The following is a 17773-nucleotide window of genomic DNA, read 5'->3' as shown; positions in this document are numbered from 1 at the left end:
AAATACGATTTGAATCAATTTAAAGCGTGCATAATGACGCCCCCGCCCCCGGACTCGACGACCAAAACAAAATAGCGGTGAACCACCTGAGCTTTTGGACGAAACGCTTCCGACGCGACGGGGTGAGCGACTACAGGCGGAGCGTGGGCGGACGCGACGGCTCCATGTCGGCCTCGGCAAGCGAGCGAGCGGGACGCTGGGTTTCTTCTCCTTGGCGGGCGGCGGCGGCGGCGGTCGGTCAGAAGCAGCTTATCCGCGCCCCGCTGTGCGCTGCAGGGGATAGAGGAGCAGAACCATCGGACACACAGCCAGGGACAACAGCTGTCCGGTTCGATTCCCGTATTCCTCGGGTCGACCCGCCGCAGAAAGGGAGAATTAAAGGAGACGAGGGAGGTTTTTTTGGACCTCCGGAAAAATGGAAGGAAGAAGCGAAGAAAGAAAGAAAGAAAGAAATAAAGAAATGAAGGACGTAGGGAAGAACAGCAGAAAGGAGGAAAGGAGAATAGGAGAAGAGGGGAATGAGGAGACTCAGCGGGAGAGAGAGAGGGGGGGGGGGGGGGGGAAGGGGGGGGGGCTGAGCAGGGATAAAGCTCTTAAGTCCTGCGGGTCGCAGAGAGGAAGCTCTTAAAATAACGTTAGCGTTAATGAGCTAACTGCCTCGTAAGGAGAGTACAGCGCAACCTCTAGCGCTGCAGTGTGGTGACCCCCCCACCCCCCTCCCCCCCCCACCCCCCCGCCCGGGGACACTTATGTAACGTCTGCCTGTAGTAGAGGAGGTGACAATTCACCCATTTTGGTGTTATAGCATTATGGTATGCTATTGAAAAATAGCAGATCTATGAGCTTGTATACGTCTGCTATTTTTGAAAAATTGATGAACGGCTGACATAGAAACATAGCTTTACTCAGAATACTGTCAGGATGTAGAAGGCTTTTTAGAATCTGATCTCAGGTCCCCCCCCCCCCCCCAAAAAAAAAACAGTTTTAATGAATTCATAATTTTAAGTATGGGCCTACTGACTTTTTTAGTGTAGAATAGATAAATAGCACAAATGGAAGATTAATGAAAAAAAAAAGAAAAAAAAATCCAGTTTTATTGGTCAGTTTTTACGACTTTGTTCTGTATTTGTGTTTTTGTTTCATGTTTGTTTTGTTTGTCTCCTGGCATAAATACAAAGGTATATATTTTAGTTTGTGTCTGTATTGTATTGTTGCTCCTCTTTCCCTTTCCCCAAGAGGACCACAACGGAAACAAGCCTATAACGGCTTTCTTCTGACTTTTCAATAAAGTAATCAATCAATGAATCAATGAATCAATGAATCAATCAATCAATCAATCAATCAATCAATCAATCAATCGCGCTTAGTTTTTGCAACACTTCTTACTGGACAAATGTTTGCATCCAACCAACATACAACAAATCGTAAGCCGGTCAGGCCCAGTGGATTGGACATTTAGATGAACCCTATACAACATTTAAAAAGGCCTTCAAAATCATGACAGTTTTCTGAAATGTTTCGATATCACTGGCGCTCATGTCAATATTTCATGTCAAGGACCCCAGACATTATTATGTAATTGGCCGCCGACCCCCATCTGAAAACATGTTGTTCCAGGGACCCCCTCCCCCCCCCCCCCCCCCCAGAAGCAAAGATTTGAGCTAAAAACATCCACTCTGAAAGAATATATATATTCAAAGAAAATAGCAGATTACAAGCTCGTAGCGCAGCACAGCGCCACAAGCTTATATATAGATCTGCTATTTTTCAATAAAATGGTAAAGTACTGCTTAAAACACCAAAAGGGGTTCCCGACCAATGAGTTAAAGTCACACCCCCCCCCTCCCCTCTCTCTCTCTCTCTCTCTCTCTCTCTCTCTCTCTCTCTCTCTCTCTCTCTCTCTCTCTCTCATATTAGCAGGCAATTAACTATCTCTCTCTCTCAGTTTCTGGCACAACAGCGCCCCTTACTGGTACTCATAGGTACTTAAAGTCACATAGGTTAAAGTCCCATATAGGTACACGGCCATTGCTGTTCTTTGGAGTATTTTTTATTAATTCATTACAAAGCCTCTAATTAATTAGATTATTTATTTTGTCCTAATTGTAATCGTATCGTACCGTACCGTATCGTATTGAATTGAGTTGATTTGATTTAGGAGGAGTATTAAATGAACTTTATCAGTGACTCTTCAAGCCGTTGCTGGCAGAGCCTCTGGACTTCTAGTCAAACATAAAACCATACACTTCATTTAAGCCACTCAGCAACTTAGAACAAAGACGGTTTTCAGGATGATGAAAGCCTGCTTTCTCTAGTGGCATTACGCTGAGAGTCTCACCTCGCCTCTAAAATACTATGTTTTGCACAGAAAGAGAAAACATTCCACCGAATGGAAATAAAACACAATGTTTTTACTTTTTAGTTGATCCAACTGCGCCCCCTACAGACCTGGTCAATGGGATAGCTTCTATTGAGGAGATCTGTAGGGGGCGCAGTTGAGCAACTAACTAACTCCTTCTAACCAGGGGGGCAGTCAGCCAGATATTTCGTGAAGCCTCATTTGAAATCGGTAGTTCATATAATGGCCTGTTGTGGCGCTGGACCGGACCCAAAAAGCCCCATAGCTCCATAGAGGCCCATGTATTTTGGCCCAACTTCACCTAGACTGTATTACCTTAATAAACATGGTCATGAATACTTTCTTCTTCCAGTCACTAGTTTAAAGTCTCATTTCTATCATCGCGTATGTTCTGAGGGGCGTGGCTACCGTTACAGTCTATGATCGGGATTCCCCTCCCACTCGAGTCAAAATAAAAACCAACGGAGAAGAAGGGGGGAAGTCCCGCCTCGTTGTCTGGGCAGCCAATGACCAGCTGGTATACAAAACGGAGCCAGCCAATGGCCAGCTGGTACCAAAGATGGCGACTTACATCAGGAATTAGCATATTATTACAGGCTTCATTTTACGTTCATGTTAGACCCGGGGAACGCTTTGTCCATATTTTTTACAGTCTATGCTTCTAACGCGATGGACCAGAGCTTTGATTGATTGATTGAAATATGTATTAACTGTTTGCAGAATTACAGTATACATTTCAAGCACAAACTCAATACAGAGACTGTTAACTGTGAGTGGACGACCCAATTAAGCATTACACTTGTTTACAACAGGGTCCACCTTGTTCAATTCATCAAAACATTTAGAGACGTACAAATAGACACTTCTATATAGTTAAAGAACAGAACAGGAATTCATCATATTAGCAACTAACTAACTCCTTGTAACGCGATGGACCAGAGCTGGGTCGGATTTGTTTATTATTAGTTTATACATCGAAAAGGAGCAGATCTACAAGCTCACAACGCGTTGGAGCTCTTAGATCTGCTCCTTTTCTATGCGGGTCCACGGAGTAAAGTAGCCTTTCAATTAAATTAAACAACGAATGAAATCTCACACATTTGTACCCAGAGTCGGTTCAGTTCAGTTCCAAACACAGACTCAGCACTTGACAATATTATCACACGAAAAGATGAAATTACCTACCTAGGTTCCATCCTGGAGGCCAATCTTTCCGGTGATAAAATGGCCACCAACGTAATCAAAAAAGTCAATCAAAGAACAAGATTCCTTTACAGGATCTCCTCACTGGTCAGCAAAAACACCTTGAAGACCTTAACAGGAGCCCTCGTACAAGGTTTCTTTGACTATGCATCCACCTCTTGGTACCACAGCACCTCAAAGGCCCTTAAAACAAGGCTCCAGACCTCCCAAAACAAACTGGTCAGGCTCCTACTTGGCCTCACCCCCCGAACCCACCTCACCCCTGCCCACTTTGACAGGCTGGGATGGCTTAGGGTCGACGACAGAGTACAGCATCTTGCAATGGGTCTGGTCCACAAGATTCGATACACCACCAAGATACCCATGTACCTACCTGTCTAAATACTTCCTAATGTAAACGAAGTCCACACCCACAACACCAGAGGGAGTGCAACAAACCATGTACAACCCAGATTCGGCACAAACAAGGGACTAAATTATTTTCGCTCCTATGCCACCAAAATGTGGAACGCCCTACCAACAGTCATTAAGACATGTGAATCCCTTGACTCCTTCAAAACCGCTCTCAAAGGCCACCTACGGATGGCTGCAATTCGAAACTGGCCTCTGTAAAATCTGAGTGTCTGTGTGTGTGTGTGTGTGTGTGTGTGTGTGTGTGTGTGTGTGCCGCGTGCGTGTGTGTGTGCGTGTGTGTGTGTGTGTGTGTGTGTGTGTGTGTGTGTGTGTGTGTGTGTGTGTGTGTGTGTGTGTGTGTGTGTGTGGGGAGGGGGGGGGGAGGAGGAGCTTGTAGGTGGGTCTCTGTTTGTGTGCAGACCTCATGGTAATTTGATGCCTCATCTCTGTGTGTGTGCGTGTGTGTGTGTGTGTGTGTGTGTGTGTGTGTGTGTGTGTGTGTGTGTGTGTGTGTGTGTGTGTGTGTGTGTGTGTGTGTGTCTGTCTGTCTGTCTGTCTGTCTGTCTGTCTGTAAAAAATGTACATACATTTAGTTTTGATTGTATTGTTAATTTGTTGTAGGCTATTTGCCTTGGCAATGTAAACGTATGTTTTCTCAATGCCAATAAAGCTCCTTTGCATTGAAAAAAAGTGTGGTGACTGACTGCGTGTGATTGGCTAACAGCCAGGCTGCTGATTGTCTCCTGTGATGGCCTCAACTATTTAAAGCTGTGGAAGCAGCATTCTGATGTATTTTTCCTGGTGTGTGTTTGGTCTGTCTGCAGCAAGAAGTTACACACCGTCTGTCTGGATGTAGCAAGAAGGTAACTAAATGTTAAACTTAAACCTTTAGCTTTGTTTAAACTGATTCCGTTTGGGTAACTTGATCTGTGAATGAATGCCACTGAGATGTGGAGTTATGTTTTATAACCAGAGTTAAGGTAACTGTTCCAATATGGCTCATAGTGTCATTTTGACTGGCATTCAAACTCTTGCATTTCAAGATCTCCTCTTAACTCTTCAGACAGTGGACAGGGTCCATTTGTACACTGAGAGCTGTAAGGGTCCATTTGGTTCCATTTGTACACTGAGAGCTGTAAGGGTCCATTTGGTTCCATTTGTACACTGAGAGCTGTAAGGGTCCATTTGGTTCCATTTGTACACTGAGAGCTGTAAGGGTCCATTTGGTTCCATTTGTACACTGAGAGCTGTAAGGGTCCATTTGGTTCCATTTGTACACTGAGAGCTGTAAGGGTCCATTTGGTTCCATTTGTACACTGAGAGCTGTAAGGGTCTATTTGGTTAAACATGCTAACACTTCATCTTCAACCATGTGAGCTTCTAGAAATGTTTCAATATAAAATTGGTATTGTCACACAATACAAAGTTGGGCTTAAACTTCATTCAAAGCTGAAGGGAAAACATATTTCAAAAGTTGGGTGGGAAATGTATATATTAAAAAGGTAAGCTTGGGGGAGGGATGTTAAGTTGTAAAATGTGGGCTGTGGGGACTGACAAGGCTATACCCACATGTGTTTCTAATGTGATGTAGGCCTACATAACACTAATGACACTTATCTTTTCTCTTTATGTAATTCCAGAATATGAAGAGTCACTGCACCAAGCCCTGGACCCTGAGACGAGCCATGTCCGTGGGCCCCACATCCCCACCAATTTAGTCTCCCGAGGAACCCCACCCTGGAGCCCATGTGAAGTGTCCCAGTCTGATACCCCCCTCCCTGCACAAGACATTAAGGTAGGAACTGTACGCTAGCTGCTGCTGCTGTGAAGAGCTGCTTGCTGCGCAGTGAGTACAAATCTTGTTTATTGTCCTTTGCTGTCGCTGGTGTGGTTCTGCAGGGTACTGATGGTGTTGCTCTCGTTTGCGTTCCGGCTTCCTGCGGTTGCGTCGCGTCGGGCTGCCTGCTGTTGCGCTCGTTTGCGTTGCATCTTTTGCGTCGACTGCCACAATTTCGTCCGGTTCCGTCATTTCACATTTCACCATTTCACTTGTGGACACTGCCTGTCATCTGCAGAAGAACGTGATGGTTCACGGTAAGTATCTGTTTTTGTATTCTTTGCTGCTGGTAGGGTAGGGCTGGTAGGGTAGGGCTCCTACTAGGGTAGGTTTTTGCGTTGCATCGCAAACTAAGCACTTTGGCACAGGCATGGAGCTCCTGGTTTACTGGGATGGGGTTCAATTCCTTGCTGCGCCCTGCTGATTACATTTAATCTGTTAAACGGGCATCCTTTTGCACAATAGAGCGTTGCAGTCCCTCCCCCTTTCAGAACGACGAGTGGCCCAGGAAATGATTCTCCATTAATTAGTGTTGTACAAAGCCAACTCTTGTTGTGACAATCATGACAACACACAATATTTTGGACCAAACAAATAATTCCAAAGAAGAAAAACTACAAAGTGGTGTAACCTGCATGCCATTTTCTTTTCTAATTCTTTGTTTGGCCTGAAAAGTTGTGTTATGATTGGTCACGACAAGAGTTGGCTTTGTCCGCGGCGTAAACGTCTTTAAATAAAAACTTTTTGAAAAGCCTATGGAGAAAATGAATGGAGAATAATTTCCTGGGCCACTCGTCGTTCTGAAAGGGGGCGCTCTATATAGGGATGCTATGAGCTTCATGTGTTTGGACAACACACGCCATCAGCACAGATGTTAGTTTGACCTGCGTGGTCCACACCGTGCTCTCCATGGGGCTTCGCATGTTTCATGATAAATGCTTTTATGTGATGTATTCCCATGCTTTTTTGTTCTTGCTTAATGTAAATCGCTCTGGATTAAGAGCGTCTGCTAAATGCCTAAATTGCTTCAGTCCAATGGAGGCTCTCCTACATAGACTTCTATTGGCTTCAGTCCAATGGAGGCTCTCCTACATAGACTTCTATTGGCCTCAGTCCAATGGAGGCTCTCCTACATAGACTTCTATTGGCTTCAGTCCAATGGAGGCTCTCCTACATACACTTCTATTGGCTTCAGTCCAATGGAGGCTCTCCTACATAGACTTCTATTGGCTTCAGTCCAATGGAGGCTCTTCTACATGGACGTCTATTGGCTTCAGTCCAATGGAGGCTCTCCTACATAGACTTCTATTGGCTTCAGTCCAATGGAGGCTCTCCTACATATAGACTTCTATTGGCAGAAAGCACTGGACTCATGCAACATACCAGCTTTAATGATCTTGAATCCCTTTATTTTAGATCGTTTTTTAGTAATAGTCCTACAACATAAACATTACACAGACTTTAGCTGTCACTGTACAATACTTTTAAAACAGTTATCATGTTGCACACATTGCTTAAAATAGCTCTTATTTGCGCCGCCCTCGTTGAAAACAATGCATGTCCAACTCCAGCTTGTCCCTCTCCATCCAGGCTGCATGAACTCAAGCTCAAGCACTCTGTTTTCTGACCCCTCAATGGCGTAACTCTGTCTCACTCTATGCCATGGGTTAGGCTGGTAGGACTACAAATGGACATGTGACTCTGTGCTGGTATAGGACTACATGTGGACTACAATTTTCACTACTTTTCCTTCCACGGCCACTACGTCTCAGAGCCAAATACTGTACGTTTTACTACACTACAATTATTAGTTACTTTGTTTGACCACCCCCCCCCCCCCCCCCCCCCCCCCAAAAAAAGAAATGGCCAATGTACAAGCTCACAACGCGTGGCGTTGGGAGCTTGTAGATCTGCTATAATCAAATTATTTACAGCAAAAGCAAAGTAAAGCAAAGTTACCATGTTTACCCAGGGCTCAAGCTTGTTTACAGCCAGGCCCTGCTCATAGAACATTTCATGGTAGGAGTTCAGTGCCTTGCTCAAGGGTACTTCAGCGGTGGTAATTTTAACGTGCCGGTCCGGGGATACGAACTAGCGACCTTCCAATATCAAGACCGCTCCGCAAACCGTTCGGCCACCGCTGCCCCTGCCCCAGCTTGATCAAAGGGTTGATTGGATTAAGACAGGCTTTCAGGCCAGACTATAGCATGGAACAATATACTATATAGATTTGAGTCTTCATATTTCCCACAACACTGCCAAAACTTTCATTCAAATATGAACATTTTTACAGAGTTAGCCTTTAGTTGGCTAACGGGGGCGGCGGTGGCTCAGGGGTAGAGTGCCTGGATGGCAACTGTAAGGTTGCCAGTTCGACCCGGGCTCCCCCAGAGTTAGTGTCGAAGTGTCCTTGAGCAAGACACTGAAACCCTAATTGCTCCCGATGTGCTGGTTGGTGCCTTGCATGGTTTCCGCTGCCATCGGTGTATGAATGTGTGTGTGAATGGGTGAATGTAACGCACAATCTCTGTAAAGCGCCTTGGATAAAGGCGCTATATAAATGCACCATTTACCAATTTACCATTTTATACAATAAATTACTGCTGTATAAAGTAGGAATTAATTATCATATAGTTTAACTTTATACAATATCTTTCCAATATGTACAGAGCTACACAACCTTATAAGTATAGGGCAGGAGACTTTTTATTTGCTTTGGCAATATAAAATCTTTAACACACTTTAAATTGTCATTTTTGTAGGTAATGAATTGTAAGTATAACTTTAATTGTCTCAGTTTAGTCTATATTTAATGGAACCCTCTCAAAACGTCCACATAAGGACACGTGGTCCCTCCCTGTCCCTGAAGCCCACTTATTTGAGAACCTTTCATGTATCATTTTGTTGATGAATTGAACAAGGTGGAGTGTAGCCATTTATACATTTTATGTTGTGTAAATATCCATATAGACATTGGATCAAGTGCCCGTTTGTTTTGTTTACAGTCAAACATTCAGACTTTCCATTTGAAAGCACTTTGGGTCAACTGTTGTGATGTAATGTGTGTGTTTGGCCGGCAGATGTCGCCCGTCTCACCTTCTACAGCTCCCTTTGGCGAGAGCAGGAGGAGGCGGAGTCCCCGCCCCGAGGGTATGTCCATAAAGTCCAGTTGCAGTGTTGCCAAGTCTGCTTATTATAAGTAAAAGCGACCTTGGACTTGTTTTCCGTCTAATCAACTACTACAATCAATTAAACTGGTAAGCCTAATGATAATTTCCTTTTTTTTATAGAAGTAGGATATATATTTAGTATGTCTTTAAATGATGAATTGAAAATAGAGGACCCTGAACCACCGCTCTCAAATAAAACGACAAGAAACAATACAATGTTGACCCACCTGTCAAATTCAAAGGAAAAGAGGGCTTTATATTTTGACGATGGGTTCTCAGATTGCCCATGCCTGTCCCTTTAACAGGCTTGTTTGATTGTTTGATTGAAGTATTTATTAACAGTTTGCAGAATTTCACATGAAAGCACAACTCTATACAAAGACTGTTTACTGTGGATGACAAAACTGATAAAGCATTACCCTTGTTTGTTTACAACAGGGTCCACCGTTTCAATTCATCAGAACATTAGAGACGCACAAATATACATATATTATATGAAAAATAACAGAAGCTTTATTTTTTTAGTGGTCGTGGGGGTGTGTGGGGCTTGTTTTCCCAGACCTGGCAACAGTGTTCCAGCAGCAGAGCCCAGCAGACTCTCTTCCTGCTCCTCCGTCTTCTGCAGGTGTTTGTTGGGAGCCGTTTGTGTTCAACTCTGTTTTATCCCTTTCTGCACAAAAAACTATATAAACTTCAATTAACACCTTTTAAACGATCCATTCTTTACTCATGCTCCAGTCCATGGTTTAACCGGAGCTCTCCTGAAGACGGGACGGTCACTTTGACAGGACTTCTTCTGTTTTTAGTGTCACTTTATTCATTGTTACCTGCGTCAGACGGTCGCAGTCGGTCGGTCCGTCCACTCACTGTCCACCATGATGAACAACATGACGTCATACCGGACCATCAGCGTGTCATCGGATCCCGGTGTGACGTCGTACCGGACCGTGCCGGGCGGTGCAGTACACCACGGCGGTGAACGGCGCGTCTTACGCCGCGGTGAACGGCGCCTCCGTCGGCTCCGTCGGCTACCAGCTGGTCCGGTGCAGCAACAGCAGCAGCTGGTCCCGGTGCAGCAACAGCAGGCAGCTGATCCCGGTGCAGCAACAGCAACAGGTCAGTCAGTGTTGCCAGAGAATACTGGGACAACTCACTAAAAAGAGAATATACATACCTGAACACGGTAAAAGACCCAAAATTAAGCATTGGACTATATAGGTACATATTCAGTCAGACAACTCACCCGAAAGTGAAGACAACTCACCCCGAAAGTGGCCGAAAGTGAAGACAACTCACCCCGAAAGTGAAGACATCTCAACCCTGGTGAGTTACCTACACTTTCGGGGTGAGTTGTCCGGACAACTTTTTTTCTAAACTTTATAATTTTATGGAATTTTAAGGAATTTTATGATGAATTCCTGTTCTTTGACTATATAGAAGTGTCTATTTGTACGTCTCTAAATGTTTTGATGAATTGAACAAGTGTAAACAAGTGTAATACTTAATTAATACACTTAATTATTACACCCCCAATAAAAAAATGAAAAAAATACATAAATACATAAATTCAGATAAATAAATATAATCTAAAGTGCTTATTACATCAAATGTGTTTTAATTGTGCGGGGCGCGCTCTATGATACATCTCATTCCGGCCAATCGCAATTTGCGTCATCACTTTTGTCCTCAGTTCAGTGTCTGTGTTTACAACAATGTTTGTGTTTACGCAAACACTCAGGAACTAAAAAACATGGCATGGATGCACCTGGGACGTATCCTCAGTGATGTATCCTGAGGTCAACAGGGTTTCACCTGGGACGTATCCTCAGTGATGTATCCTGAGGTCAACAGGGCTTCACCTGGGACGTATCCTCAGTGATGTATCCTGAGGTCAACAGGGTTTCACCTGGGACGTATCCTCAGTGATGTATCCTGAGGTCAACAGGGTTTCACCTGGGACGTATCCTCAGTGATGTATCCTGAGGTCATGGATGCACCTGGGACGTATCCTCAGTGATGTATCCTGAGGTCATGGATGCACCTGGGACGTATCCTCAGTGATGTATCCTGAGGTCATGGATGCACCTGGGACGTATCCTCAGTGATGTATCCTGAGGTCATGGATGCACCTGGGACGTATCCTCAGTGATGTATCCTGAGGTCATGGATGCACCTGGGACGTATCCTCAGTGATGTATCCTGAGGTCATCACCTGGGACGTATCCTCAGTGATGTATCCTGAGGTCATCACCTGGGACGTATCCTCAGTGATGTATCCTGAGGTCATGGATGCACCTGGGACGTATCCTCAGTGATGTATCCTGAGGTCATGGATGCACCTGGGACGTATCCTCAGTGATGTATCCTGAGGTCATGGATGCACCTGGGACGTATCCTCAGTGATGTATCCTGAGGTCATGGATGCACCTGGGACGTATCCTCAGTGATGTATCCTGAGGTCATGGATGCACCTGGGACGTATCCTCAGTGATGTATCCTGAGGTCAACAGGGTTTCACCTGGGACGTATCCTCAGTGATGTATCCTGAGGTCAACAGGGTTTCACCTGGGACGTATCCTCAGTGATGTATCCTGAGGTCAACAGGGTTTCACCTGGGACGTATCCTCAGTGATGTATCCTGAGGTCATCACCTGGGACGTATCCTCAGTGATGTATCCTGAGGTCATGGATGCACCTGGGACGTATCCTCAGTGATGTATCCTGAGGTCAACAGGGTTTCACCTGGGACGTATCCTCAGTGATGTATCCTGAGGTCATCACCTGGGACGTATCCTCAGTGATGTATCCTGAGGTCATGGATGCACCTGGGACGTATCCTCAGTGATGTATCCTGAGGTCAACAGGGTTTCACCTGGGACGTTTCCTCAGTGATGTATCCTGAGGTCAACAGGGTTTCGGGTCTCTCAACATCATACCCCTCAAGTTCCCTTAAAAAGATGGCTGGGCCGATAACATGTCCTAATTTTTATTTTAGTATACTGACTTTTATAGTGTAGTGATAAATAGCACAACTGAAATAAATAAGGGAAAAAAAGAAAATAAATCCAGTTTTATTGGTCAGCTTTTACGGATTTGTCCTGTTTTAGTTTTTTGCCTCCTGGCAAAAATACAAAAGGTATTTTAGTTTTTGTCTGTATTGTACTGTTATTGTCTGTTGCTCCCCTTCCCCTTTCCCCAAGAGGACCACAATTAAAACAAGCCTAACGGCTTTCTGGTTCTCAAACATTTTCATGACAATGACCCCTAGATGAATGTATCCTATTTTGTTGCCTAATTTCTCCTTTCATCGTCGATGGCAAATATGAGTCGTGTGGGGACAAAGATGGCGTAAAGTTTCCCTTCATTGTCAATAGCATTTAATGTTTGTTTTGCGGACATTTTGTGGGGACAAAAGCGTGTATATAGGAGGGGCTAGCGCCCCTCGAAAAGTGAGGATGGCTTATTGTGATTGGTGATGTATGATGATGAGGTAACCCACTTACCATAGGGTTTAGGGTTAGCGTTAGGTTTATGGTTTAAGGACTTCAGTGTTTTGTGCTATACAATTCTATATGTAAAGTACAGAACAAAGAATGTTTGTTTTTGCCATCTTTGTTAAAGAGTCTGAGCAATTATGTTTTAACTTTATTTTATCCCAGTGTTATTTTTAGGTGGCTAAGGCTAGATAGTTTAAGTAGCCTATAGGCAAGCCTAAAGTTCAATGGATTGTTCAAAGACTGAGCTTAAATCACAATTTGCTACTAAAAGTAACACTAAGACAAAGTTGCTAAAATACTTTTAGTCTTACTAGAAATACTAAAATTACTATAGGTTAGGTTTCTGGTTTAGGTTTAGGTTTATTCTAAGTGGGGAACAAAGAACCTTTTTTGCATACCCACCATGCAAACCAGCTCAGTGGCCTTGTGGTTAGAGTGTCCGCCCCGAAACTGGGAGGTCGGGGTTCGATCCCCGGCCGGGTCATACCAAAGACTGTGAAAATGGAACCCAATGCCTCCCGGGTTGACACTCAGCATCAAAGGGTTGGATTGGGGGTAAGTCCCTGCTTGGCACTCAAAGGGTTGGATCGGGGAGTCAAATCTACTAATCAAATGATTCCCGCTCACCGCTCCAAGAGATGAGTCAAATGCAGAGAACAAATTTCACCGCCGTAACGTGTGTGACAAATCGTACGACTTTGACTTTGAACCTGGGGAACATAGGTATGCTCCCAATTCTAGTTGTTTCTCTCACACTGCAGCAGGTCTCCTACATGATGCTGTCTCTCTCTCTCACACTGCAGCAGGTCTCCTACATGATGCTGTCTCTCTCACACTGCAGCAGGTCTCCTACATGATGCTGTCTCTCTCTCACACTGCAGCAGGTCTCCCTACATGATGCTGTCTCTCTCACACTGCAGCAGGTCTCCTACATGATGCTGTCTCTCTCTCTCTCACACTGCAGCAGGTCTCCTACATGATGCTGTCTCTCTCTCCCACTGCAGCAGGTCTCCTACATGATGCTGTCTCTCTCTCTCACACTGCAGCAGGTCTCCTACATGATGCTGTCTCTCTCTCTCACACTGCAGCAGGTCTCCTACATGATGCTGTCTCTCTCTCACACTGCAGCAGGTCTCCTACATGATGCTGTCTCTCTCTCTCACACTGCAGCAGGTCTCCTACATGATGCTGTCTCTCTCACACTGCAGCAGGTCTCCTACATGATGCTGTCTCTCTCTCTCACACTGCAGCAGGTCTCCTACATGATGCTGTCTCTCTCTCACTGCAGCAGGTCTCCTACATGATGCTGTCTCTCTCTCACACTGCAGCAGGTCTCCTACATGGTGCTGTCTCTCTCACACTGCAGCAGGTCTCCTACATGATGCTGTTTCTCTCTCACACTGCAGCAGGTCTCCTACATGATGCTGTTTCTCTCTCACACTGCAGCAGGTCTCCTACATGATGCTGTCTCTCTCTCTCACACTGCAGCAGGTCTCCTACATGATGCTGTCTCTCTCTCACTGCAGCAGGTCTCCTACATGATGCTGTCTCTCTCTCACACTGCAGCAGGTCTCCTACATGATGCTGTTTCTCTCTCACACTGCAGCAGGGTCTCCTACATGATGCTGTTTCTCTCTCACACTGCAGCAGGTCTCCTACATGATGCTGTTTCTCTCTCACACTGCAGCAGGTCTCCTACATGATGCTGTTTCTCTCTCACACTGCAGCAGGTCTCCTACATGATGCTGTTTCTCTCACACTGCAGCAGGTCTCCTACATGATGCTGTCTCTCTCTCTCACTGCAGCAGGTCTCCTACATGATGCTGTCTCTCTCTCACTGCAGCAGGTCTCCTACATGATGCTGTCTCTCTCTCACACTGCAGCAGGTCTCCTACATGATGCTGTTTCTCTCTCACACTGCAGCAGGTCTCCTACATGATGCTGTCTCTCTCACACTGCAGCAGGTCTCCTACATGATGCTGTCTCTCTCACACTGCAGTAGGGATGGCCAAATGGAAAGATTGTCTTAACCGGTTACCGCCAGGACTTGCCGGCTAATTAACCGTTATCCGTTAAGAAAAGAAAAGCGCTATTTTTGCGCATAAAAATAGACAAATACACCGTTTACCACGTGGCCTGCTGTCAATCAGTGCACTAGTGCGCACTGCGTAGGCTACAGTCTTCTATACGCACACATGTATCGCGGACCGGTCGGGAAGGATTAGGAAGAGAGAGAGAGAAAGAAAGACGTGTTAGAGAGAGCGTCTCTCTAACACGCACGCGCGCGCGAGAGAGAGAGAGAGAGAGAACGTCTGAGAGAGAGAGGGAGGGAGAGAGGGGGGGGGGGGGGGGGGGGGGGGGGTCCCGTCCGTCCGTCCCGTTAGCAACAAGCTAACAGCATACGTTCGTTCGTTCTATGATCCATAAAACGACAGATCCACAACGCAGATCGGAACCAACGTTCGTTGCATGAAGGGCAGATCTGCGGGGCGCGCAGCGGCGCAATGCTGTGTGTGTGTTCGTCTTTTTTTCTTTTTCCCTCCTGCTTCCACAGTCACTACATGCAGTTGTTTTTGTGTTTTTTGTTTTGGGGGAAGTAAGTCACAGCACATGCGTGGTCACTGGTTGCACTGACAGTAAAGGTGGAAAGAGGGGCTTGGTGCTTTGGCCGCGGTGCCTGCTCTCGGCGCTTCAAATAAAATATATATTTTTTTTATCGGTAAACCATTAGCCGTTAGTGTTGTCGGTAACCAATTAATTAACGGCTAACGGCTAACGGTTATCGGTTGGCCATCCCTACACTGCAGCAGGTCTCCTACATGATGCTGTCTCTCTCTCACACTGCAGCAGGTCTCCTACATGATGCTGTCTCTCTCTCCCACTGCAGCAGGTTCTCCTACATGATGCTGTCTCTCTCTCCCACTGCAGCAGGTCTCCTACATGATGCTGTCTCTCTCTCTCACACTGCAGCAGGTCTCCTACATGATGCTGTCTCTCTCACACTGCAGCAGGTCTCCTACATGATGCTGTCTCTCTCTCCCACTGCAGCAGGTCTCCTACATGATGCTGTCTCTCTCACACTGCAGCAGGTCTCCTACATGATGCTGTCTCTCTCTCTCTCACTGCAGCAGGTCTCCTACATGATGCTGTCTCTCTCACACTGCAGCAGGTCTCCTACATGATGCTGTCTCTCTCTCACACTGCAGCAGGTCTCCTACATGATGCTGTCTCTCTCTCACTGCAGCAGGTCTCCTACATGATGCTGTCTCTCTCACACTGCAGCAGGTCTCCTACATGATGCTGTCTCTCTCACACTGCAGCAGGTCTCCTACATGATGCTGTTTCTCTCTCACACTGCAGCAGGTCTCCTACATGATGCTGTTTCTCTCTCACACTGCAGCAGGTCTCCTACATGATGCTGTCTCTCTCTCACTGCAGCAGGTCTCCTACATGATGCTGTTTCTCTCTCACACTGCAGCAGGTCTCCAACATGATGCTGTTTCTCTCTCACAACTGCAGCAGGTCTCCCTACATGATGCTGTTTCTCTCTCACACTGCAGCAGGTCTCCTACATGATGCTGTTTCTCTCTCACACTGCAGCAGGTCTCCTACATGATGCTGTTTCTCTCTCACACTGCAGCAGGTCTCCTACATGATGCTGTTTCTCTCACACTGCAGCAGGTCTCCTACATGATGCTGTTTCTCTCTCACACTGCAGCAGGTCTCCTACATGATGCTGTTTCTCTCACACTGCAGCAGGTCTCCTACATGATGCTGTCTCTCTCACACTGCAGCAGGTCTCCTACATGATGCTGTTTCTCTCTCACACTGCAGCAGGTCTCCTACATGATGCTGTCTCTCTCTCTCCCACTGCAGCAGGTCTCCTACATGATGCTGTCTCCGGTGAATCCGGTGGGTCCGGCGGTGAGTCCAGTGTACCTGCAACAGAACCAGCAGTACCTGCAGAACCAGCACCAGTACCTCAACTACCAGAACTACCAGAACCTGCCCTGCAGCCTGTCCCCTCTGCCCAGCCTGGCCCCTCTGCCCAGCAGGGTCAGCCTGGCCACCCTGCCCACCAGGGTCAGTGTGAGCAGCAGCCTCGACGACGTTGACGTCGTTTACAGGCACCACGACGTGAGTGTGGAGGACAAGAGCACGTTGTGGTTGTTGTTGTTGTTGTGGTTTTAGAACGGGTCTGTTCCTTCGGTTCTGTTTGTGCACTCTCAGTGTTACAGACCTGGCTGTAAGGGTGCGTTCCTAGTGATCACAATCATATTGTGTATAATCCATCTACAGGTGTGGAACAGTGGGTGGAATTAGTTTGTGTGCAGCTCCATCGTTGTTTGTCTTTCAGAGAGACAGTTTTTGCACATATAGGCGGCAAGAAAGCGCCTAGACCCAGGCCTAGTCCAGGCCTAGTCCAGGCCTAGTCCTAGTCCAGGCCTAGTCTAGTCCAGCCTAGTCCAGGCCGTCTCCTCTGGGTTTTTATACAGCTGGTGGATGGAAATGACGCTCACACGCGGCTGCAACTTGTAGCGTCGGCAAAGCGTTTAGGTTTTTTTTGGGGGCGTTTCTTGAGAGAGAGAAAAAGAGGAGCGGAGCAGCAAGGAGAAAGAACAGGAGGATTAAAGATTATGAAACAATCTATTAGAACGATGCGTGTCCGTCTACTACAGCATGTTAGGGCTGTCACCACATTTTGCGTGACGATAAATTGTAGCAAATATTTGTGATTAGCGATTTAATTGTGTTTTTTTTGTTGTTGAACACTGGAACATGATTATGAGTAAAGTTTACATTTCTGGTTGGCTTTTACGCCTATTCGTGAGTTGTCTGACTGAACTTTTATATATATATTATTTATACAAAGATATGACTGACTGACATTCAATAACTTTATACTATAAAGTGGTAATTATTCTGAATCCATTCCAAAAAAATGTTTTGCACAAAAAAACTCTCCTTAATTGGGCTAAATTGCCCAAATATGCTGACCTCATCACATTTTGTGATTACGGTTATGGCCGTTTTTAGCCGAAGTGGTGTCTTCCGTGCAAAAACGAATGCTTTGCAATGGATTCAGAATCATGAAACCCCCTAGTTTTACACGTCACATGATACTTAAAGATGATGACATTTTGAAAATCTCTATCTGTCTCTCCATCTCCCCCTCTCTCTCTCTGTCTCTCTCTCTCTCTCTGTCTCTCTCTCTCTCTCTCTCTCTCTCTCTCTCTCTCTCTCTCTCTCTCTCTCATCTCTCTCTCAGGTGACCAATAGAAAGTCTTCGTCAGTCTTCAGTCATTCTTCCAGT

General features: G+C 45.8%; 2 protein-coding genes across 2 annotated transcripts in view; one reads left to right on the top strand and one right to left on the bottom strand.

The window, feature by feature from the left end:
* The window catches only part of pof1b (POF1B actin binding protein), a 98362-nt gene that overhangs the window by 61881 nt on the left and 18708 nt on the right, over window positions 1-17773 (bottom strand). The window lies entirely within an intron of this gene.
* LOC310871062 (uncharacterized protein) overlaps window positions 165-17773 on the top strand; it is a gene marked incomplete at both ends in the record, with an annotated part of 22323 nt that continues 4714 nt past the window's right edge. The window contains 5 exons of the mRNA XM_083782517.1: window positions 165-328; window positions 8873-8942; window positions 9926-10078; window positions 16336-16596; window positions 17729-17771. Of these exons, the coding sequence (XP_083638643.1) occupies window positions 165-328; window positions 8873-8942; window positions 9926-10078; window positions 16336-16596; window positions 17729-17771 (691 nt within the window). The remainder of the gene's footprint in view (window positions 329-8872; window positions 8943-9925; window positions 10079-16335; window positions 16597-17728; window positions 17772-17773) is intronic.

Source organism: Protomyctophum parallelum (assembly GCF_964188405.1).
Source record: "Protomyctophum parallelum genome assembly, chromosome: 1".
NCBI lineage: Eukaryota > Metazoa > Chordata > Actinopteri > Myctophiformes > Myctophidae > Protomyctophum > Protomyctophum parallelum.
The sequence above is the reverse complement of the archived record's forward strand: the minus strand, read 5'-3'. Positions and strand labels throughout refer to the sequence as shown.